Source organism: Hydractinia symbiolongicarpus, chromosome 8 (assembly GCF_029227915.1).
Source record: "Hydractinia symbiolongicarpus strain clone_291-10 chromosome 8, HSymV2.1, whole genome shotgun sequence".
NCBI classification, from domain to species: domain Eukaryota; kingdom Metazoa; phylum Cnidaria; class Hydrozoa; order Anthoathecata; family Hydractiniidae; genus Hydractinia; species Hydractinia symbiolongicarpus.
The window spans coordinates 15,985,338-16,011,767 of NC_079882.1; the positions used below are offsets into that span (position 1 = coordinate 15,985,338).

At 39.0% G+C, this 26,430-nt stretch overlaps 1 protein-coding gene across 1 annotated transcript; it reads left to right on the plus strand.

Annotated features, from left to right (window-relative positions):
• Positions 1-20,794: 20,794 nt before the first annotated feature.
• LOC130654347 (uncharacterized) lies at positions 20,795-26,222 on the plus strand. Its single transcript, XM_057456908.1, has 2 exons — positions 20,795-21,082; positions 25,072-26,222. The coding sequence occupies exons 1-2, from the start codon at positions 20,810-20,812 to the stop codon at positions 26,104-26,106; spliced, it is 1,308 nt and encodes a 435-aa protein (XP_057312891.1). The 5' UTR covers positions 20,795-20,809; the 3' UTR covers positions 26,107-26,222.
• The last annotated feature ends 208 nt before the right edge of the window (positions 26,223-26,430 follow it).

Here is a 26,430-nt window from a genome sequence, read left to right on the forward strand (position 1 = left end):
ATAAATGGAATCACATACGGTCAAACAATTACGAGATATTGCAAAAATTCGTGGCTTAACAGGGTATTATAAGCTACGTAAAGCTGAATTGGTTGCCTTATTGGAGAAGGGGAATATGCCACAGATGCCATCCAGATGGATCAAGATTGTTGACGAGAATCAATTTGCGTTCCAGTGGGTGCCAGATCGGTTCAAGATGCGGGACATGTACAGCAAGGCTTTTAAAAAATGTCCATATATGCTCGAATATGTGCCAGATCGGTTCAAAACACAGGACATGTAAGTATTTTAAAATGAACCCCCATATGTTCGATCGGATAGGTTCATGACGCGGGACATGTGCAACAAGGCTGTTGAGGAGTGGGGGAATTTCCGGGAGATCATATATATGCCAGATTGGTTCAAGACACAAGACATGTGCGATAAGGTTGTTGAAAAGAATCCTGAAATCCTTTACTATGTGCCGGATAGGCTCAAGACGCAAGGTATGTGTATTAGGATTGTTGCAAAGAAGCCCTGCTGCTCAACTATATACCGGATTGGTTTATCACCCCGGACATATGGGATATGGTTGTTGATAATGGAGAGCTGGAACTACTTGAGGCCTGCTATTACAGGAAGATGGAAAAGGCCGGGATTAAAGAGGATCTTCTTCCATTAGCCTGGCATCCAGATAGGGTCATTGATTGATGGAAAAGGCCGGGATTAAAGAGGATCTTCTTCCAATAGCCTGGCATCCTGGCACTAAATTATTTTATAATTTTGCTAGTACGTTTACAGACATCAATGATATCAATTTGGAATACCTGACTATATCAGAAGCCAGACCTGCAAATGGAGGTAAGGATACAAGATATGTTATGGGCTACCATTCACAAGACCTCGTGGTAGCTCTTAGTGTAAAGACGCCTATAATCTGGTCATGGGGTGAGCAAGTATAATACGAATGCGTCACCAACAATGAGTCTGAAAATTGAGGAGTATCCGGATTGGGTTGCGAAGTAAAAAAAGGACCGTTGAAGTAAAAAAAAGGACCGTTATATCAATGCTAAGCTTTAATATTACAAGAACACAATTACCACCAAATTCCATGGTATGCCCGTACCGTATGATGAACCCTGCCAAGCCAGTGCAATACTTGCCATTTCATAGGTGTATCAGCGGGGTAACAACTACTACCCGCAGCTGAACATCACAGAATGTCGGTATAAAGACTTTAAAAAGGAGTGGCGAGGATTAGAAAAAACCATATAATTTATAGACCCAAAGGGCCTATAAAATATAATACAAAATTAGGGCTCATACCCATGTGGGGACTCTCCATAGTGCTTGCATACTGTACAGATTGAAGTTTTTTTTAAATTTCATCTTTCCCTTCCTCCCTACCCTTGGCAACTAGTTGGGCTCTCTCCTGTTCGTTGATAGCATTCACGATCCTATTAAATCTCTGCCGCATCTGTTCCTTCAACAGCATATACCTCTCCTTTTCACGGCTAATTAAGCTATACTCATGGTCGCTGATAACGCCATTTTCCATTGCCCTGCTTATTAGGCCGACGATACTGTTTAATTTGGCTTCCGCAAGCAGCCTTATGCCCTCATATTTCTTTGACTTAACACGTACACCTTTTGAAGCGTTCCGAAGACCAGCCTGCCCTATTCCAGCAGCAATCGCGAGTCCTCCCATAGCACAAACCAATGGGACCCCCATGCCCGAGGCCATAGCTCCTATCCCAATACCCGACGTAATCACACTTACGCCAAGCAGACCATGGTCCTCGAATATGGTAGGCTTCCCGATATCTGTAATATGCAGTTGTTTCATCCTTTGTTTTAAAACAAAGATGAATATATACCAATACAATCCGAGAGCCAAGTACAGGTCCAACAGGGGCAAATGGCCACTTGGTGTTACAAATTTGGAGCATCAGGACTTGTACTTGAGTACAGACTCCCATACTTCAGTGGTATTCTCGGAGTTTACAAAATACGCTATAAGGGTCCCAACAATCTATCTTGATGACCCTGGTAATGTGGATTGGAGGGGTCAGGCATTGGACTATTGGAATATCCAGGTTAATTTCGCTATCCATTGTGCAACCACCGCATTAGGCATCTGTACCAAACACATGACAGGCTCCGTACACCTCATCAACAGCATATTTAAATTTCACGTGTACTACCACACGCGTCGTATTCTGGCAAGGATGAAAGTGCCCATGCCATATGACGATGGGTTCTCAAAGTACAGAAACCCATACTCGAGCTCGGGGTATGCCCAAGTGTGTCGCGAGTATGGCGCGGATCCCAATGTTTTGTATAAATTTAAGGCAGTCATGTCACCATTGACAAATGGTACATGGTGGCCGCAAATTGATGGGGACTGGGCCAAGTTTATCATGCCGACAGGTCAGGGTCTGACGTCCGAAGGGTTAACCAAGCTGAGTGAGAGTATCAGTGTTTACGCGGTCCTGTTACTGGGGTCCCAAGCAGGTGCCAGGGAATCCCTTCTAGTTACCGGTGCCAATAACTATACGGCAAGGCAAATTCTAGTGCAAAATTTTGAGGCTATGGTACAACGTCAAGAAAATGTAAGCCATGATATTACGGAGTTTCAAAAAGTACTGCAATATGCCCGGACTCCGGTTAACTTTGCCGTCATGCATGGTGTGTACATGCTACCATCCGATATGAACTTGCGCATAGGCAAAATTGTCGGTTATAGTAACAACATACTGATTGCCCCCATGAACGCAATCATCTGCATCAGGCTTGATTTGAATAACAAACCACTTACGGGGCATGCGTCTGCTGCACCCCTCAAGCATACTATACCACCAACGCCCCCAAAGCATGACGCACCCACCATACCTCCCATACATACTTCCGATCATACTATACAGGCCATACCAACCCCCGGACCTACCACATCGACCCCCATACCCAAACTACCAAACCAATACGAGGATACCAAGGCCTCATTAATCACCATGGGAGTCAGTATCATCCTAGCCTATATATAGTTGAGAAAAAATAAGGGGCTTATTTAACATACAGCATGACAAGCCCTACAGCTCCCGCAGTGGCTATATATAGATGCTTTCCTACATATGCAACGATGGTTGACGCTACTCTTAGAAGGAAGGAGACAACTGTACCGAAAATACTGGGCAATGCAGCACCTGCTTTATCTGCCATGTATTTCAGGAAATTCCCAAGTCTTTCAAGCTTTTTCTCCACAAATCCTTTTTCTCCACCACCTGCGGCGCCTGCAGCACTTGCCGCTGCACTTCCTCCTGTAACGGGAAGGGCAATGGTGGAAACCAGTAGACCAATAGCGGATACGATACTAGCTATGGTCAGACCCTGCTCCTTGAACAATATCTTCAATTTTTCAAGCAGGGATGTGTTATTCCCAGAGATTTTCAATAGCGTATCCCTGATATGTCTCAGCTGGCTGTAAATCTCACGCTTGAGTTTCACCTTTTCCTGTAAGGCATCCCTTTCATCTTTCATACCTTTAATTTTTTTCTCAACCTGTTCTATTATTTTTTATCAGTTTCGAAAATCACACCATCGTAGGCCCCATCTTTCTGATCTTTGATCCGTTTCAGACTGTCTTCTGCATCATTAATATCGATGTTATACGAAATTATCTTATGTTCTAAGCTTTTAATGTTACCCTGATAGGTTTGAAGTTTGAGATCAAGTCTCTTTAATTCGCGTTCGGTGAAATTAGTGAATGAATTTCTTCTGTAAGGGTCCCAACATCATGCAATTTTCTCTTGATCTTATTAATGGTTTCTATTTGAATGGTCTCACCGGGGTCCTCATTCTTAACAATATCATGAACCTCAAACATAAGTTTCTGACTCGCTCCCATTTTGTTGGATGTAGTGACATCTTTAAATCCCATATCTCGAATATATTGAACCGTAAGGCCATTTTTTCTTACAGTACTTAATGGTAGGAACCTATTCCCATACTCTTTTGTAAGCTTTATATTTTTGAATAAAAGCTGCCCATTCTCAAGCTCAAAGTTACCATTAATTACATTTATCTCCCAGGTTCCAATTATTATTACTATTAAGATTTATGTAAAAATCACTTACCTCTTTTTTTAGTTTATTTTTAATCATTCTACCAAGTGAACCTACCTGCTGCTGTCCCGGCGTTGAAGTCCCGGATGTTCCGGGGAGTTGCGTCGATTGCTGTGTATCTTCCCTATCATTCTCATCGTGCCTGCCGAGATCCTCCTCTCGGGTGAAATCGTAATTATCAGCCACCCTTTATTTACAACATTTTTATCCCAAATAATAAATATATAATGAACGCATACGGTACATTGATAGACCCCTACGCAGAAAGCAAACAGCTTCTTGGCATGAAGGGACGCCGACAAAGAGTCCAGATTTCCCATACTCCATCAACAATCGACCAGAAAGAAGATCTATATGTTGATATTCCGATTATGCCTCAGAATGATGTGATTATCCCAGGTAGTCTCAAGCTCTTATTTGATTTGGCACTTACAGGTAGCGACGGCACAATCAGGGCCCTACAGGTCAAGGCAACTGGTCATGTGGGAACAGATGAGGAAAAGACCATTGTTAAGGCCTATGGGAACACATTTTGCATCCCATTGGGGAAGATGTTCGAGCTGACCCGGGACCTTCCATTCTATCCAGCAGGCCTGTACGACAGATTATTCATTATCAATTTCGCACCCTACAGCGACGTTATCAAAGATGCAGGGATGGCAGCCTCAGGGTCTACAGCGGCCAAGGCGGCCGATGCCGCATACAAAATAACAAACATCAAGCTCGAGTTTGAAAAAATCACTCATGAAGGTCTCGCAAGCGCTATGATGTCGTGGTATTCGAGACTCGCATTACCTTACGAAAGAATACTCAGGATGAAGGTGCTAACCATGAAAAAATCAGACACTAGCGACACCATCCAAATAGACTCACCATCAAAATCGTTCAAAGGTGTCCTGCTACTGTTTTTATACCCAGGAAAAGTAAAACACTATTCCGGTGTCAACGAGACATTTTACAACCCAAAACGTGAGAAGATTACCGTCACGGTGGAGGGGGAACCGAACGAATTGTACAGTCACGCAATGTGACCCAAAGACCACCTCGAACAAATCGTCAACATTTTTGGCAGGCGTGGGATCTCCAACGTGACCATCGGACAGTTTTTTAACGAACGCTATGCCTTGTTTGTGGACTTCCGGACCTCCCCTGATGAGATACTACATGGTAGTGGTAGGCCACTACAGCGGCTAAGTGACGGAATCACTCTGCAAATTACCAAGGAAGCCGATGGAACAAGCGGTGAAATTAAATGCTTCGTATATCTGTTACAAGATGCCCAGTTTAATATTTTGGATGGTAGGCTCGATCGTGTTGAATATTAAATAAATGGCAACAATAGCTGTTAGAGTGGCTGGGGCGGCCATAAACAACCTCGCATTTTCAGGTACTAATTATTTTTTTTTTTAAATTCTCGTGACATGGCAAAGCAGAACGGAAAAGACATGACCTTGCGGTTGAAAAGTTAAATGCAGCCCAGGCCCAATGGATCAGGGATAGACAGAAAAAACTCGACTGATTTGCGACCGAAAGGGAGAAACAAATAAAAGCGGGCAAGAGTTTGAGGGAGCTCGATGACGACATGTACAAATTTTATATCTCGGACAAAAAAGCCCCGCAATTGAAAGACTTCTGCACACCCTTAAAAACCTAACAGGATAGGGAACTTACATTCATCCTTGGCTCCTTATCCCTGCTAGGGTTCATTGTCTATAAATATATGTAACAACGCGTTTTTTTAACATGTATAACAAAAGCATGTCACAAACACACGTTGTTACCGAATAAGAGGCAGAAACTACTATACCCCGGAACATCTGTGGACAGGTCGCAAAGCCGTCAAATTACTCTCGAAGGAGAGCGGTATCTCCAAAAAGAAGGTAATACATTGGCTATCCAGGCAACTCGTATGGTTACGACATACTCGGTTTCCAAAACGTATTGACTACCCCCATTTTACCATTACAGCACCAAATGAGATACATCAATTTGATTTGCTGTACATGCCGCATGACAAGCTATATGGCAATACGTACAAATACATCCTCACAGGAATCGATGTAGCCTCATGTTATAAGGTAACAAGACCCGAACAAAGAAGGCCGGCGAAGTCGCCGACATGATCAAAGTTATCTACAAAGCGGGACCTCTTTGATACCCCAAAACCTTCTAGTGTCATAACGGTAGTGAGTTCAAATCAGATGTGAGCAAGCTCTTGGAAGGTAAGGGGGGTAGAAATTAAACGGGCAACTACTAAATATCATCATACGTTCACAGCATTCATCGAATCATACAATAAGGTACTCGCTGAAAGGCTCTTTAAGCAACAAGATGCCCAGGAGTTGGCTTCCGATTGGACTAGTACCACATGGGTCAAGCATTTGTATACTATCGTCAAAAGTCTTAATAATACCAAGACTGCCATGATCGGTATGAAGCCCTCGAAGGCTATTAAACTCAAAGATGTCCCACTCGCAAAAAGCGAGGAATATCCCAAGGAAAAGCCTCTACCTGAGGATGGCCTACTACGATTCTACCTACTACAACCCGGAGAGGAGCATGGTGACTCGAAAAGACGTGTCACCGATGCCTTCTGGAGTAGGAAAAGGTATAGGTTGTACCGTATTGTGGCAGGCAGTCGTATTTTGTAGTACCTAAAGGACGATCCCGAAAGAAGCCTCGTGTCAGAAGAACTCATGCTTATTCCTGAAGACGTTAAAGATGCCCCCTTGGACCCATAATTTTTAATACTACTTCCACGGGTAGTATTAAAAATCGAGCCTCTTCCGCGAGTTCCAGGAGTCTTTCATGCCTATAATTCCTACCAAGCCTAAAATCTCTGACTCTCTCCGGGTTGACTTCAATACAGCCACGCTCTCAAAGGCAATTATAGTGAACAATTGAATTGGAGTTTTCGGCTAATACTATAATCTCACCCTTGGTGTAATCAACAAGTTTATTGCGTATTTTTGTGCTACATACCCCTGTTGCCCACAGATCGCAACGTATGGCCATGGATCATCATTATTCTTCTGAATTATTGCCATACTGTTATCCTTGCCGGGATCTTCGAGGTGTGGCACGGCACGTTGCTGCAGCTCCTCAATTTCATCCCCCAACACCTTGAGCTGACTATCCATGTCCTCAATTTCATCATGGAGGAAGGCAAGGGCATGCTCCTTATCTTCAAGGGTTTGACGCTGCTCCTTGAGTTTATCCTGTAATTTTTCCACTCCCTTCCCGGCTAACCATTTTGTCAATGCCGCGGCCTTGGGCTTTCTTGACCTGACGGTAATTTCCAGCGCCCCATCTAACGTGACGAATATATCATATCGTTTCTTAATACCTTCCCGGGTATGTGAGCAACTGTACCCGCCGGGTACAGTTGTTATACCCTCCAGTTCTCCCCGTGATATTGTCATATGACGATCAAAGCCATATTTCCTGGCATTTGAAATGCATAGGAATTTCTCTTTTTTTGTTTTTGATTTTTTTTATCAAATAATGTCTCGATGGCTCCTCCTGCAGGTATTGCGTTAAATAAGGCGAGTTGTGAGGACATTTTCTATATACCAATAACCGGACGGAGGTTTTCATCCTGCTCAATTCAAAATATTCCAGGATCTGGGATATTCAAGCCTTACGTACAGGCAAGAGTGTTTAGATTTTTTCAATTCCGCCTTAATATCATCCCACTCGTGGATGAGATTCGTCTCTTCGTCTATCATTTTCATATCTGATTTTTCATATCAGAGGAAGAGCTGTTTCTTCTGCCTTCTCAAATTTTTTGGTAATGCCGTATACGATTGCGTTGAAAGCCACAGGCTATGCCTTCTGTGCCTTCCTGAAATAGTCAATTCAAGCAAGGACTGTTTTTTTTTTATTGAGGCTCTCGTCGGAGATCATATCATCAATCATGAAAAGAATATTCCTCTCCTGCCAGCAATGAGGATAATTTCGCTATCCATTCAAAAGGTTGGTCCTTGAGATCTATCAGAAATACATAGGGGTCTTTCCAAAGCGAGGACCTTTCAAGATAAGATTTTTTCCACCGCAATGTCGGACAGAGGATGATGATATTGTTGAAGTGTCCCTTGTATTGATTTTCAAGCATATCCAGGACGCGTTGTGTCTTACCGCAACTTGTGGGACCTGTGAAAATTGCCGTATGTGGGGCCTCTACGACGTCTAGTAGGACCATTTTTTATTATAAACCTTCGAATATACTCCAAAGCATGCGGAGCATACCAATGTACGCCCATGGCTTTTCACCAGGGACCCTCGACAGGCGTGGCAGAGCTTGGTTCATAGCCTTGTATTCGAGGGGTACCTTAATTTTCCCTCAAGGCATCGCAATATGTTACAGTAGATCTCATTGAGCCTTGCCTTCTCAGGGCCATCTTCGATGAGTTCGGTATATTGAGGTATAATGTTGTATGTTAATAGGTCATACAGGATTAGGTAATTTTCATTCTGTTGAACACGCTGAATTTCTCGATCAATGCAATGGGGTCTATTTTAACGTCTTCAATGACCCTATTTTTTGGAGTCGCCCGCCTTTCCTTTGCCGTAGCCAGGCAGGCCAGGCAGGTATTGGTCCGATCATTGCCCCTGATTTTAAACTTGTGTAGCGCTAATATTTGCTTACAGATCTTATATCATTTGATGTCCGCCATTTTATTGTTTCCGCTAGCTATTCCGAGATATATTTTGGCTTACAGCCTCTGATTGCCGGATGTTATGGCATACTGCGCCCGTCTCAATGCATTTGTGACGTCAGCAAGTGTTGGGGGAATTAAAAGTTTCATCGTATCTGAAGCGTACCCTATTATATACGTGCGTTTCATAATTCTTCCACGTGTAGCCTTTATTAAATTGGGCTTTAATATGGTCTTGTAGCAGAATTATTAGTTCATATAAGGGTTGTATATAGATGCAGTGTTTGACATTGCCTTTTGATACCCTCCCAAGGCATGGAATGTAACTTTTTGTAAGTTGCCCCTTGCCCTTTGACTTGAACTGTTTCAATGGTAGAGATTTTTAACACTGTTTGGCCTCCTCTTCCATATTTTCTATTTACCCCAGGGGTAAATAGAAACCTTACCATGCGGTCGTTTGGGCACGATGCTGGCTGGCAACCACCCTTTGGATACGGCCATTTCACGACTTGCCCTCCCTGCTGAAAAATAGGCAACCATCTTAATGACATAGCTGTTGTCCATTTTTGTAGATGGCCTCGTTATGTCAAAAATTTCTTACCTGCCATGGCATAGGCAAAGGTGAAACCAAAGTCCACGACTGTCTCGTACAACATATCTAAAATTTCCTTTTCCTTCGATGTTACATTGCTTGCACTCATTTTATTATTACTGCATTTTGAAAAATCAATATTTGGTTGGGTTTTGTCCTGTTTCCCCTGTTTGGGGTCCGGATTGATGCTTTGAGGTTTGTTGGCTTCATTTTTACCCTTGCCAAACATATACCAGACGCCTACGCCTATGGCAATCACGGCTATCGCTCCAACTCCATAGATTTGGGCACTGCACATTGACTGTACGGTACTGGTCCCGTAAGAAGATTTGACTGCAGGCCCTACAGTACCCTCTTGTTGCTTCATTTCTTCCTTCCTCTTCTTCATCAGTGCCGCTCACTTATGTCCCTGTGCAACTCTTCCCGGATACTTTTGGGCTTTTTAATGACTCTCTCTTCTTGTTTTTGTTCTTCCTCACTCATTTTATTTATAGCACGGTCTCCTCCGTTGCATCTGTCTCCTTCTCCACGTTCTCTTTCTTTTTTTTGGTACTGATATGTCGGGCTGTATGCCCTGCAATGAGAATAGGTGCCAGAAACTTTCAGAAGGTGCAATATACCAGTATGCCCAAGTCCACAAAGGAGTCTTTAATAATAGGGTCATTATTGATATCATTTTTCAGGGCCTCAACGCTATCCAAATTTACAAAATTGTTAACCAAGTTGGCATATAGGGAGACGGCATGGGTAGCCAGCGCCCTCGACGTCTTCTCCCCTTTCTCTTGAAGCTCACGTTGTACGTACTCAGCATGTACTTTTTCTACCACCTTATCAGGGCCTTGTCAATGAACCTTTCTGTAGACTTCTTTGGTAGGAGATGCCCTTTACGCAGGGTCTCTTTCAAAGCTTGGCGTTGATCCGCGGGCTTCTCAATATTTTGATATTCTGCAGAGGCATTGTGGAATACTTGTGCAATGTCGGACGACATCCTTATTATACGTCGATATCGAAAAAATATGTAGGCAATCAAGGCATAGGGCAGGAGCAAGGCTATATACAGATATGCCTTCATTTTATTTCCCCGTAACCTCTGGCAAGCGTCGTAATTTGATCGGGTTGTACAACCCGCTTATCGTCTGCCCTGTTTAGTGCCAATCTGTTCACCTCCTGCGTGTAAACTCTATGGCCCTTGTTTTGTATCAGGACCTGGCTCTTGTATATATCAACACCTTCTTCCAGACATCTTCGGTAATCGTCAAAGGTGATGGATTTCTTGGTTACACAACTCTTTACGCCCTTGGCTTTTCGATCACCGCCTGCTGGTGTAAGCATATGCCTTGGCCCTCAATGTAATGAACTCGGTCATAATTTTACCATTTAGTTCATCCTTCATCAAGCCCACCACTTTCTTGTTTTTTCCTATAGGGAGAGGCCTTCCATCATCGGGATTATAGGCACTTGCATCAAATCGTGCTTCAACATCGTTGACTATATCCTTGTAAAAGTCATGGTTTCGAATGTGGTATACGAACGAGTCCGTGTCCATGTAACAGAGCTGCAGCTTGCTACCATATTTGGGCTGCATGTAATCGTAATGGAATTTATACATGATCAACTTTGACATATCCAGGCCGATGTAAATGGGTTTATTCATTTTAAACTCGGTCTTGCCCATCCCTATACCCATTAGGTTTTTACTGAACCTGCTTCCACCCTTGAAATTAGGCTTCATTACAAGTTTCATATACTTGTCCTCATTGGTGACCAGCTGGATGTTGCGGTGATTTCTAATATTCTCCATAGTCTTCCCAAATACCGAGAGATTCATCAATTTGTAAAAATCCTTCTGAAATCATTCCTGGCAGCCGTTCTCAACCTCGTGTTGTGATCAATGTACCCCGCCAGCCAGGGCTCCTGGTTGAACCTAATGACCCTATGCACCTTATTGAGCTCAAGCCCATGTTTTATAGCCTCGTAAAGGGCTCTGATGTGCACAACATATTTACGCTTATGCTTTAGATTTGGTATCAATTTCTCAACCTTATGGTTCTCCTTCGTTCGGGCAGAAATGGCAGCTCGTTATGCTTCCCATGTAATTCCTCGGGGTTATCAATACCTACCTCTAAAATATAGTCATCCTTGTTGTCCTCAACAAGATTTCTGAACCGCCTTTCGGTAAATGCCTCGACATTCCCCACCCATGTGAAGCCATCCGGGGGCAGATCTTGACGCATGGCCCAGCCATAAAAATTGTTGGCATCGAGGTATTGCAAGTAGGATGATTCAATGTCCGAATTGTACTGATCTCCCATATACTGGTTATTGACTTTGGAAGGGCTGCCTTCCATGCCGGGCCGTGTGCGGAGTAGAAATGGGAGGGGTCAAGGCTGTAGTTGTCCAAACAGATGCCTCAGAATGTCTCGAAGACGTCGGCCAATAGCAGGACGTCTATGGTCAGGTAAACATCGTGATAGTCTCCCATGGTAACGTTATCGCCCCCTGGGGTAATGACCTTCCATACCTCTTTTGCGTATGCATAGTCCCTGTCGCTGATGCCCTTCATATTGAGCTTGCTGTAGAAGGCCTTTTTGGGAGGTAGTTCCGGCTCCTCGAATTGGTGCCATCCATCCATGTACTCAAACGGATACACGCCCTTCCGAAGCATCAGCCTGAAGACATCATCTCTGTCGATGAAATTTGCCATGGATGGTACATTTGCCTTTACCTGGTCTCGATTAAGCTGCTTGGTGGTACTCGTTGATTCACAAGCTTTACACCAAAAGCTTGCCAAGTGAGTCGCGTCTATGCTTTGGAATTCAAGACAGCTAGTATCTGCACACTGCTTACATTTCATACCTGCGGTGTTTGTACCAATGAGATTGCATGCCAATTTCTCCAACAAGGATGCCATTAATCGACAGAAATCTATGAACCGTATCTCTATTGTCTTCTACTTCTCGCCATCACCATACCCCATACCCCCAAGGGGTACCTTACTTTTAACGCCAAAGCTTATATATTTCTCCGTATTCTCGGCGATGCATCTAATGTCCTGACTATCATATTTTTCGCCCAGCTCTCGGATAAACAGGTGGGCGTCATATCCCGATAAGTTGTGGAAGATGACAGGGATATGGTTTGGTATCTTGTATTTGAGGTCGAGCTGTTATGCGCTGCACTCCTATATAACCCAGTATAGTGGCAATGGTCCCTGACCTTATGGTTATTCTTTCCGTCATCGAAGGGCTTTAGGCAGATATAGCAGTTCGATGCGTCATCATGTTCTTTTTTTGGGGTTTCATGTCCTGCTGCGGCTATTGATTATATAGTCTTTTAACCTTATCCTCCAGATGGTTGACGAAGCGGGTAACGCATTTCTCGACTCTGTTTACAGTTAAGGGATCCGGTACATCCCCATAGGTAAAGGTACTATAGGTACACTATCCAGATGGTACGTGCTTGCTCAGATTTTTAATCTTAGTCTCTCTGGAATCCTCTTCAATTGGTATTAATAAGCTTTCAAAGTCCGCATAGATCGCAAATGGCACCTTAAATTGTTGCTGACCATCTCTGTAGTATAGCCAGTTTTCGACCTCCGTTGGCATTGTAATTTTAACTGCCTCGTGATCGGTGCAATACCTGTAAAGCTTGTCTCTCGATTCAATTGTCGGAAAAGCCTGTAGGCAGTTTAGGCAGAAGTGCATTTTTGGTGTATTTTTTGAGGTCTCAATACCCAGAAGCCTCGATAGACTTTTGACGGCCGTATAGTGAGTCTTTTTGACATCTGTGATAAGCAATAGGGTCACCACCTTTGCACGTCCGTTGTGCACCGATCGACGTAGGATATTGATCTTTTTTTCCGTTATGTATAGGTCGTTCACCGCAATGTTGGGATTATTCGCCTCGAATTTATAGATGGTTTGATACTTGTTGGGTACTCTATGCCCTCCCAATTATAAATACTTGCGTAGGATTTCAGCTTGCCTATTCCTTGTGTGTCTTTTCAATTTCCTCATGATGCAGGGATGCCATAACAGCCCATTTGAAGCACTCCTCAACTTCATTTTTTGGATTAATAATTGCCTTCTTCGAAGTTATCCATTTAGGTAGTTTGATGTACGATGAGCCCCTTGTCAGGCATTGCAAGTCTACGTCGAGGTATAGGATTTGAGATATTGTGAAGTCGCTTTGGGGTAACGCCGGATTTTCCACATGTGTTTTAACCTGGGCAAGCATGCTGGATAGGATGTTATCTACGTCGTTACCCTGAAATACTGAGGCCATATTGCTATGGAATACCTTTTTCACCTCGATGTACTCCTTATTCTCATTAGCCCCCTCTATATTTGTGGTTTTTTCCACATTATCCATAACGACAGCTGTGCCTTCGCTGATCCCATATCTTCTACCTGCCCCTCAACCAAGGTTTTCACGTTTGGCCGCACCATCCCGATATAGCCATCAACATCAGCATTTCCTATACCGGTATTTCGGAAACTCCTACAAGACCTGTGAAGAGCATGCTTATGCCCCTTTGGTGTAAAATCTTTCCCCGGTTGTTCATATATATAGTCTTCCTTGGCCTCTTTTTCTATTTCGTCATGAAGTGTGGGCCTTGTATTGATTGCCCTGCGATAGAGCTCCATCACCCCTCGTTTGAGTTTTGCATAATTACTCATGACCCCTTCTTTCAAAGGCTTTGGAATGGCATCAACCACCCGGTTGTACCATTCCTGCATCTTATCCCTTACAACAGAACAATTCTTCGACAGCTCCTGTTTCTCAAAGACGTCAATCTCGGATGCGGGCAATACCCAGTTATGCCATTCCCTGATTTTATTCTCTATAGGAAGGACCTTCGCCATCTCCTGTCTCTCAAAGATATCCATATCCCCTGGTTGTTTAGGTGGCATCTGTGGCATATTCCCCTTCATCCAATAAGGCAAAAAAACTCAGCTTTACGTAGCTTATAATACCCTGTTAAACCACGACTTTTTGCAATATCTCGTAATTGTTTGACCGTATGTGATTCCATTTATTATATGGATTTTTTTGTTTGTCAGAGGATTTCATAACGGTCAGAACTAATGCGGTTACTTCCCTTGGGGGAATTCCCTTACTCGTTTTTGTATGATAGGGAAATTCCCTGTATGTGCGTTGATTACTAGGGAATTGCGCTAGAATCTTGATGACGTTATTATGGTGATTATTAGGTCTTATGTAGATTAATATGGAATGGGTCTTGGAATGGATGATTAATATGGTGGTATAGCATGGTACCGGATGGTGTGGTGACTATTAGAGGGTTTTTGATGACTTTGCGGGGGTTCCTATGGATTGCCGTGACGTCATTATTGTACGCGCACGCGACTGCGCCAGAACATACATTTTCCTATCTCTTTTATAGTTTATTTATAAAGTTAAAAATGTTAAAATCTAAAAATCCTGTGTATTCTGAACCTCAAAAGTAAAAAAATTCTAAAAATAGAGAAAAAGGTAAGTTCAATTGAAAATTTTGAAAAAACTGAAAAATTAGAAAGATAAAAGAACCTGAAAATATGAAGAAGTAAAAGAGATCAGACAGGAGACAGAAAAGCCATGAAAAAAGAAAATGTTTTAACTATGAGAAGTGCTTCTTGTACAAGGCGTTAAACTGGCTAAACGAGTCACACTTCCTCATATCTAGTGGAAGTGAATTATATAATTTTGGAAAATAGAATTCAGGTTTCCTACATTCCAATTTTACCACATATTGAGTTATCATATAACCATTGTTTCTTGTATTCTTTCCATGGTTACTCATAATAAAGTATTTTTGAAAATTTTATTCTATCTAAATATCTATCTAAACATAAAATAAATATCTAAACTTCTATCTAAAGTTATTCTATCTAAACACTTTTAAACAAAAAGACAGCTACGCTGTTCTATTTCATTTCTCAAATTCGGAACAGTGGACAAAGTTACCTTGGAATCTCGATTGTCAAGTGAATTAAGTTTCGCCAACTAAGAACTATTCATTTTCAATAACATCGAACTGTTAAATAACAAAGCAGGTATAGTGATGCCTCTGTAGATTTGCAATGCAGCTTCACGAGTAAGCTTTGATCTTAGACGATTTAGCAGGTAGAGTTTATTTGAAGCTTTTTGTATACATCATTGAAGTCGTCTGCTAATGTGAGTGTTTGATCAAGCTGGGTACCTAGATACTTGTAGTGGGTCGTTGATGATATTTTGTGTTTGTTATAATAGAGGTTTCAACTTCTGGATGAGATGTTCAGTTTTCTATGCGTACCAAATACCATAGATTCAGTTTTTCCTTTACTGACATTCTGGACACTGGAAAGATTTTCACTCAGCATTTGATCAAGGGGCAGCAATTGTCTTTGCCGAACAATATAGAACTGTATCTTCAGGCAACTGAACAATATGTGAATTCGGGACGTGATTTTTAAAATCGTTGAAATATAATAAGAACAGTATAAGCCATAATATTGACCCTTGGATTACACAGACTATATGATCTAACTCCGATTTAACACCATCGATCTCGCAAAATTGTTTTCTATTAAATAAATAGTCCTTAAACCAATCTAGAGCGATGCCTTTAGTGCCACAAAATCTCAATTTCTCCAACAAGATGGTAGAGTATCGAATGCCTTTTGACAAATCGACAAATAAAGCATCTACGAGGTTACCTTTGTCAATAGACTTCCGAATGCTGTCAGTACGAAATATGGTCGCATGTTCGATGAATCTGTGTTTTCTGTAACCATATTGGTTTTTTGTGAAAAGTTCTTCTTTTTCAAGAAAATCGATTAGTTGATGATGTACAGCACGCTCTAAAATCTTTGAACAGACTGAAAGTACGGATATCGGTCTGAAATTCGATTCTAGAGATATATCACCTTTCTTGTGAAGCGGCACGATTTTCGCCAACTTCCAGTCACTGGGAATCGAACTGGTTCTGAGTAATAAATTAATGATGAATGACAGGTGTGCAGAGATTTCAGAAGCAGCATCTTTTAACAAATTCGGAGGTGTACCATTAGCACCGGTTGCTTTGTTTCGTTTCAACGTAGTCAGTTGTTTTTTAACAACAATTTGCTAACATAGCCGAAGGTAAAAACATTTGGCGTCCTTTGATTGTTTTTCTTCGGGGTTTTTTCATCGTGTTGTATAGGGAAAACAAGATCTTTGAGTTTTACCGCGCATGATGAAAAGTATTGACAAAACGAATTTGCTTTATCATAAAGAATCTTTATCAATGGACAATGATTGAGTGTTTTTAGAGCTTTTAGTGGTAGGAAAGATGGTCTGGATTGTTTTCCAAAACTTTGATGGGTTGTTTTTATGTTCGATTAAAAATCTTTTTGATATCAATTTTTGGCTACTCGAATTTTGTTGTTACAGCGATTTTTTAAAGTTTTATGCTCAACGAAATCAATTTCGGATTTACTTTTAAGAGCTTTGCGCAATGCTTTATCTTGTTTGTTCATAAGTTCCTTGATTTCAGTTGATAACCATTGACACGCTTTACCTTTAATTCTTTTATGGGTAATGGGCGCATGCTTGTCCAAAATATTTACAAATACCTCCTTAAAATACTTCCAAGCAATATCTACAGATGACATTTCATAGATAATTGACCAGTCATTTGTTTTCAAATCATTTTTGAATTCATCGGGATTATAACGACTAAAATTACGACATGTAGCTTGATGCGGTGGAATATTCTGATGTTTTATCTTTCTCACGCATCCCACACAATCATGATCTATAAGGCTCAGAGGTAAAACATCAACATGCGATTGTCGATTCATTGTTTGTTAAAATTAGATCTATCATTGTACTGCTTTGTTGTGAAACTCTTGTGGGCTTATTAACAACATATTTGAATGATTAAACACTGAAAACTTGCTTGTAGCATTGATGATCGTCTCTTTTCAGATAGTTTATGTTAAGGTCTCCCAGGAGGATTGTTTCCGTAGATTGGTCATTAACGACTTTTAACATTTCAGCGAGATCGCAAGCAAAATTTGAATCTGTGTAAGCGGATGAATCAGGGGGTCGATATATTGAACATGTGAGCAAATGTCTCCCTTTCAACACTAACTCAATCCAAATACCTTCGATATTAGGTTTTGATGCTATTGTGATGCTATTGATGCTATTAATGCGATGGAAACAATTTACTTTTACTTTCACTAAGAGTAAGTATAATTTGCTCTATCTCTTGGGCTGATGTTGGTCTTGGAAAATGAGATCCAGGAAATCTAGGTATGACCTAAGTGGTAACAATAGATTTTTTTTCTGCAAATGTTTTACAGAATCTATCAAATGTGTTTGCTACTTTACTGGATTAGTTATCAAGTTTCCACCTTCTAGAATGAGCTAGGACTGTCGTTACTGGGAGCCTTATTCGACATAACACACTTGATACCTCTCCATACCTTCTTTAAATTATCTTTGTTTTCATTAAAGTATTGCTTATAGTAGTTGTTCTTACTTTCTCGCAGCAGTTTGCCGAGTATATTTCTGTAGTTTTTAAATGGATTATGAAGAAGAGATTCCTGTGTTTTGTATTAGCTTTGATAAATTTATTGTAAAAAGAATTTTTTTGTTTATAGATTAAAGTAGGCCATTCTTAATCCATTGTTTGCGCTTCAACTTTTACTTTTTTCGTTTAGCTTTTTTCAGGTGCATGTTTATCAACTAGGGCATTGATACCGTTTATTAGAAGAGACATACTCACATTAGGTTCTTCCGATTAAAATTATATATATTGAATTTTGAAAATCTCTTATTACCAGGTTCTTATTGTTTTTTATTGGTCAATATTTTAGTTCTAGTATTAGCAAATTAGCTTAGGTGGTTAGAGTTAGAGTCAGAAGGTTAAAAAAGTCTCCTGTTTGACCATCAGGTTCAAAATTTATCAGATTTATGTTAGTATGACATTTTTACCCTCTAATTGTAACTGTTCGATGAGATTTCGGAGATATTCGTTAATAAACTCATCGATAGGCATTGCAGAATGCTTACAGCCAACCACTAAGTTTGGTAAAGGTACCTAAACCAAAACTGATTCTAATTTCTTAGGTTTGTAGATTTGTAGGTCAGGCCTAGACATGAAATCAAACTTTTTAGAGATATACAGTCTAGTTTCACCTCTTCTACCTTCTGTCAAACAGTCAATTGATGCTGGCATAGTTATCTATTTCTATGTTTGAGGTAACTCTATTTCGATTGAGACCTCAAGCTTTAGTTGTGATCATGGATTTGTGATAAAGGCTATTTGTTCGTTATTCCATGTTTCAAGGCATTTTTTCAGAATTAGGCTCACTACAAATTTTTCGCTTGCGAACCTAGGGGTCCCACGCTCCGCAACCCTTTCTGTATTGTTTTGGTCAATCTTTTTTACCATTTCAAGAATCCTCTTTTGCATCATTTCAGGAATCCTTTTCTGTTTTTGTTACAAAATTCGCAGGCTTTATAGTAAATCGTTGCATATATTATAACGCGTGAATGAATTATCTCTGTTGGATGTAAATCAATCGCAGCTTGTACTAAGAGTTTTTTCGCCGCCGGCATGATGTCAAAAAGGCAAAAGTTCCTGGGATCAAGGTTGAAAAAAGTCACGCGAAAATGCGCAAACACACAATATACCTTATTAGTAAAAAACGTCGGCAAAAAGTGACTAAATTTTTGCTAGGTGACTAATATTTTTTCCTGACAAAATTTTTTCCGACTTTTTTATTACCGACCAAACTTTTTTGCGATATTTTTTTTCCGACTTTTTTTCCAACCACTTTTTTGCCGTTTTTTCTTTCTTGTTGCTAATTTTTATCAGTTTTATGCAATTATTCTTTATTAGTGACTAAATTAAAAAAATTAGTTGGCAAAACGTGACTAAATTTTATCCAAGTGACTAATATTTTTGCCGACTTTTTATTTTTGCCGACTAATTTTTTTGGCGACTGTTTTTTACCGATAAGGTAAATGTCTCACTTATCCAAACATTTTACTACACAATGATCAGAATTTAAAGCTGTTCTTATTTTGTTCATATTTTTTGGCAAAATTAATGAATTGCTCACTATTTATGCACATGTTATTTATGCACATTTATACTTATATTAGTTTACATACTATTGATATATTATTTGGAATTTTTTTTGCCTAAGTCTATAGATGACCTCAGTAATTCATTCTTGTGTGACAATACTCTATTCGCCATCATAGAATAATGTTCTTACTTTCTCGCCACAAAAAGGCACCCCGAAACTCAATTCTCGTAAAACACACTCTAATACCAGGATTGTATATATTCTCTGTTTCGCTTAGTATTATATTACTTATCACGGCATAGGCACACAGCTTGAACGCCCTGAGAGTTGTTTCTGAGTATTTTAAGTTGTAACAATATTTACTACAGAATACAATAACTACCTGCTTACTTACATACTAAAATAAAAGGCAAGAGTCGTCTTTTCATAAAATTGTTCTTATAAAAAAAAACACTAGCTCGACTTTCAGTTAGCTTAAAATAAATAATCAACGCCGTTTTATATCTATACTAGGATATATATGCGCTTTAAATAGATTTCCATCATCAATATCAACTAAAATGAAATGTGAATAAAAAAGTCAATAAAATTTAAAACAAAGTCTGGTCAAAAAATCTTAACAAGATTTATTCGAAAAGAAAATTCGAATATCCACGGTCGAATAAATTTGACACTTTCGAATGCTTTGACGTTCTTTTTGAAACATTTTCAAACGACATGCTAATTTTTTCAAACAACAAGATGAGAACTAAATCAATGGAGCGAAAGCGTTACAGCTTACGAACTTCTAAAAGTAAAGATGTTTTAACATCCATCACAAAAGATACAAAAAAACATATTTCGTGCAATAAAAGTTCGCAGAAAAAAGAGGAATCGTCAGGAAGGCATAATATAACAGGTAGTGTGAAAAGAAAAAAAGGCAAACCAGTAAGAACCCTGCAAGACGAATTTAAAACAGATAAAAGAAAAACGTTCACAAAAGGTGATAAATCTCTTCAGAACAGTGAACCTGATTTTTCCTTAGATATAATAGGACTTGCAAATAATGATGAAATTAAAACAACAACATATTCGAAAGAAACAACAACTTCTGACCAAGATAATGAAGATACACCCGTGCATGTAGCACTTCAACATGCTATCGCTTGTCATTTAGCATCTAGCTGTTCTTATCCAAAATGTTTAATCGCTAAACAGTTCATAATGCACTGTGCTACATGTTCAAAAGGAAGCGAAGATTGTACAATTTGCAAAGCTATGGATATTATGGTGTGCAAACATGCACAGATATGTAGTGTTCCATTGGAAAAATGTTGCGCAGTACCAAGCTGTGATAAAGTTCGTTTAATGGTTCTTGAAGAATGGGTTAAACTCAAACACAAACATAACGAAATGATGCAGAGGGTGTTCAGAGGACTAATTCATGCTAAGAAATGTCGAGGTAAAAAATGTGATCTGCTTTTGTGCAAGAACATTAAATCTGTTTTATTGCACACTCACCAGTGTGGCAGAGCAGACAAGTGCAAAACAAAACGTTTTATAATCCAGTTATGCGAGCATCATCAACAAATGTGTTGCAACAAAAATTGTGAAGTTGAATTCTGCCAAGAGATAGCCAGAAAGAAAAAAGAAGATGAAATACACAGGATGTTCCTTATTAATAAAGTAAGTCATGTAAAATGATAAGGGAATAATTTTTCACCAGAATTAAATTTCCAAATTTGCGAAATGCTTAAAATATTGGGACTGCTATTCATAAAACGTAGTTCCGCTTATTTTAATCATTTGCAATTGACGAATTTAAGTTCTCATAAAATAGAAATTTTAAATGTTTTTCCCCTTCACAAAAATAAATAGTTTTTGAATTTTTTCCACCTTCATATTTACATTAATCAATCTCGGAAATGAGGTTGATATTTTCTTAACTTCTATGCCTGCATAAACTGCTAATAGGCGCCTGGGAGTGTCTTTTATGCATTGTTTTGTTAATCTGCCTTAAAGGAAAGAAATTTGCCTCCCATTTTTTAAACTATCGGAAAGCGCAGCGCTGTTGAGAATCAAATAGTCCTGGGAAAAAATGTGCTCACTCGCAATTTTTTATTTCGTGTTTTGCACAACTTTTAAGGTAATATATTTGCAAACTTTGATTCCGAAAACACTTGAACTTCGCCACTTTTTTTTAAAAAAAAAAAAAATTTGTCTCTTTTTTAATATCGGGAAGGCGAGACGAACATGGCCCTGGATGAGGCCTCTTCAAGTGACCCTCAAAAGTTTTTCTGGGTGTAATATCTAATGAGATTTGTTTCAATGAAACAAAGTTTTATATATAAACTTACAGAGCTAAGCGAGCTCGGAGATTTACGTCACAGATATGTGAAGCGAGTTTTTTTTCCTATTTTTCTCAAACGAAGCAGGAAAACTGCTTGCATATTGCTCCTGATTGTTTCCTAAATGTATAAATAAACAATCATGACATCTAGACTGCTGTTTACTTGAAATTTAAGCAGTTTAGTTATATGTATTTTACTGAAATAGTTGATTTAACAAGCACTAGGTTGCAAAACTTGTAGCTAGGGAAAAATTTGAAATTGGTAAATAATTTGCTTACTTTACTATAGCTGAACACTTCGTTGGTTCTCTAAGTTGCAAAAATGGCTACATAATTTTCGAAGGTAGCTAGGCAGAAAATTAACTTTATATAAGATTTTTTATTTTTTTTATTCATTTTGGCTGAACTTCTCATTTTTTGCAAGTTCGTGTGTCAGCATTGCAGCTTTTATATGATGACCAAGATTTTGCTGTATGAATCCTGAAGTTTTCTTTCTTTTCTCAATTCTCAATAAAAGCATTGTAACAAAAGAATGTTTTGTTTAAACAATGGGAGCTTCCACAAGATGTTCTTCATCCATCCAACTATATACTCTTCTTCGTAGAGCATTCATTTTTCTATCAACCTCATCGACAGTCCTATCGTCAGAAACTCTACCTTCCTGGCTCATCAGTATCAAACATTTTGGATGGGTGCTCATAAGATTCTCAAAAAGCTAAAAAATTTCTTATCTCCATCCAACCTAACAAGTGCTTCTAACTCACTTATCTGGAGTCTAATGGACTTCTCCTTGCTTTTTCTCTTTTCCTGGAGTAAGCCAATCTCATACTGTCTACCCTTTTCGTTTAACTTGTGAGACCTTTTCGGAGTCAAAACTTCATATGACATGCTTGCACAAATGTCTCCGTTGTCTGGCTAAATAGTGGTTTACTATTAGTGTCGCATACACACAAGCCGACACTATTTGTTAGGTTCAAACGGATACGAATTAAACGCTAAATAAAATACAAAACTTTACTTAAAACAGTACAAGAAGAGCAAATAATAAAAGAAAGCAAACATGAACGCACGAACAAAATAGATATAGAAACATAAAAACAAAACAAAATATCTTGCTAAACCACTTTCACTAAACCGCCACCAAACCGCCACACATACTAAGTAAAAACACACACATAAATCCACTAATGCTAAAAATGTAAAACGCAACACACTAATAATACAAAAAGCAAAAGAACTTTAGAAGTAACACAATGGGCCGTTAACAGACATGAAAACAGAGGAACAAGACAGCAATAACATACATTAAAATACTAACATGTAACATAAAGTTAATGACGTGAAACATTTAACATAAACCTTAAGGCTATGAACACACAATAGAAATAAAACTATACACATGCTGCAATATAAACACGATTTTAAGTGATGCTTAGACGTTGGCATTGCTGTGCCTCAGCAGCAGCAACACTCACTGCTATTGAGTCCAAAAAGCTGGAGAATACCTTACATGTGGAGAAAAAATGGCTTCAAAAAGTATTTACTTTAGGGCTCTTCTTATCTTTGCTTAGCTTTTTTACTTTTTATTCCTCAAAAAATTACTTGGGGAATAATTTTTTGAGGAATTATTATGGGGATTTTAGACCAAAATAGTTAAGTTCCATAAAATTGCACCTTTTAGAGCCCATCAAAATTCCGATGATGCTCAAAAAACATTTTTTATTTGACACATACTTCTATGTTTGTTGCTTTCATTGTGTTTATAATATATTAAAAGTGTAAAACCAACTGTAAAGATTTAGTTCTCTCATCATAAGAGCATCCAATCACAAGAATATTTTATTCGCAACTAATTAGAGATCTAGAAACTAAACTAATTTACATAAAAAGACTGGGCGCTATAAATGTCCCGAATATAAACACATGTTATGAATATTTTACAATATGACAGTGGTGAGCTGTACCATAATTTTTAGTGGATACTGGATTTAACTATATGCCAGGTTGAGCGCTCAATCAGAGTGTGACTTAAAATATGATTGTGTTTTTTCCCTATTTTGTGAAAAGTTATTTTTTCTATAAAGAATATGGGCAACACTGGGCCTTTCAGCTAGTACTTTTATGTAATGTCATTCTCTGCATAAAGCTGCAAATTAAACCTGGCCACTTGGAAACTAGTTGATTTCCTTTTTATTTAGTCTTATCTTAATAGTTTGCTAGATAAGCGTGCTAGCTAGGTACTTTTCTAGTTATTTAACTTCACAGTTATTGAAATATTTTCATGTAAACAGTATCACTTTATGATATCTTTTCTTATACTTTCATTTCTTAGTGATGCTTTTATTAAATTTTTCCTCCGCCATTTTAATACAAAACTTTCTCCTATTCGTCCCAGACTCGCCGCCTCGCTAAAATAGGTTTTGTGATGGAATAATTATGTGACAGATCCACGCCAATCAGGTTTCATATCAGACCAGGCTCCTCCAGGGCCATGAAAAGATACAAGATGCCCTGGGGATGAAGTTAAATGCTTCGGTCTTTTCAGCCTCTTTTCTTTTAAACTTTTTTCTTAAAAAAATACCTGTCCCTCATCGCAATATTAGATTTACTATTTTTAATCGTTCGCGAAATCTAAATATTATATTACTGTTTCATTTGCGAAATCCCAAACATACAAAAATATATTCAAGGTTCAAATCTTTAGTTGCAAGGGATTGTAAGGCTAATATAACTGAACCTGAAAAAGAAACGATGCCTTTTTAGATTACGTGTAAAAAATTACGCCCAAGGAATTTCAAGGCTAAAAGTATTATTTATAGCAGCTTTGGCGCAAAAGGAGCGTACGCAATATTGAACTTTAAGCCCGTTACGCAATGCTATGTCATTAACTGAACAAAACACACACTTGTTTAACAGCAACAAAGTATTGGTTGAGGCTAAAAATTGCTTTATCTTTCATAGGCTCACAAAAAAACCAAGACTGAATTTTACAGTTTTTATCGAAATTTGCGTATGAAATTTGGATAACTGTTAGAACAGGATATTGGTCTGAAACTACATATGTATTCACAATCTCGTTTTTTTGCCGTTTTTTATTTTCTATTTACATTTACTTGATTTTATTTTTATTTTATTTTTTACGCCTGGGTTGTGACTTCTACCTTGCTTTGGAATTAGTCCCTATATTGCTTATATAAAACTTTCCTTATAAGAAAACGTGTACTTTCGCAAAAAAAAAAAAAAAAAAAATCGCAAATTTAGCAAATTTTTCATTTGCGAAGGTTTCTTGGATTAAATTAGTTTAAAAAAGATGTTTTTTCTTTAGAAAGAGAAGCAGTTGGAACAGGAATCAACTGTACGTAACTTACAGTCAGAAGAATCTGGTCAGCGCAATATATCAATTATCCCTAGTATGCAAAGTAGCAGCTTTATAACGGGTTTACAACCTAACTTTGCTCCTTGGCCACCCGGATTCGGACCACTGCCAGGGGGTCAATTTTTCTTTCCTAATGTTCCTCTCCCCTGTCCTTACGGCATGGAGAATCAAATCAACCAAATATGTACAGAGAGTGATAATTCTCAAATGGCGCAGCCTGCACATTACTCCTTCCCTCAACTTCAAGGGAACAGTGTAGGTGATAGAACGAAAATTTATAATTCGGAAATGTCGGATGAAATATCACAACTACCTCCTTCTCAGCCTGATGATTTATATACTGAATTAGAACCAGAAAGAAGCGCAAAAGTCGAAGAAAGTTCAATTTCTCCTACAGAAGAAATGTACTATCAATTATTGCGTGAAAAAGAACGTGGTACAAAGTCGGTATTACCGAGCTTATCACCGAATGACCTACAAACCATTTTAATGGCAAGAGGGGAAGGTGCTCAAATCCTTTCTCCCGTAACAGATAACCGTGCAAACTATTCTGAAGTTCTTAGCTTTTCACAACAAGATAATTCTCCTCACAGTTCTCAAGAATCTGAACTTGAAGAGAACCCGATTCCAACCAACAACTACGAAAGTACAAAGCCGTTATCTAACACATTTTTACCTTCGAAGAAAGTCGATTCTATTTATAATCAACAACAATTACAAGCACGGCATGAAGGCAGCGACAGATTTAAGACTGAAGCTGAATGGAGTAAAATAGATTTTGTAAAGCAGCAAATGCTGCAGGAAGAATTGGACGTGGAGACAGAGACGGCTGATGAAACAGATAGCGATGGAATATCAAAACCAGATTATTATGACGATGAATTTTCCCAAAGCATTCCTGCGCATAAACATATAGAGCAAAGCACGATAACTTCAATCGAAAGAAATTTTCTGAATATCATTAAAGGACAAAAGTTGAAATAATTTTTTAGCACAAGGAACATGTTGATTGTTTCTTTCTATTGTTTGAAGGTTTTAATTTTTAACATACATGAGATTTCTTGTTAAGAATATATAGGTTGTCTTAAGTGATTCATGGCTATATTTAGTTTTGATGTACAGGAACATGAGAGCTAGCCTATGAGAGCTAGCCTATGAGAGCTAGCTAAGAAAACGGAATTGCTAAGGTGGAAAAAATTTCGCTTGGTCTCAAACGATTTCTCTGGGGTAAGAATACTGACCACGCCTTTTGATTGGTTAATTCTATTGTTCTTTGCTCACGTGGTCACTATAAAGAAATCTTTTGTT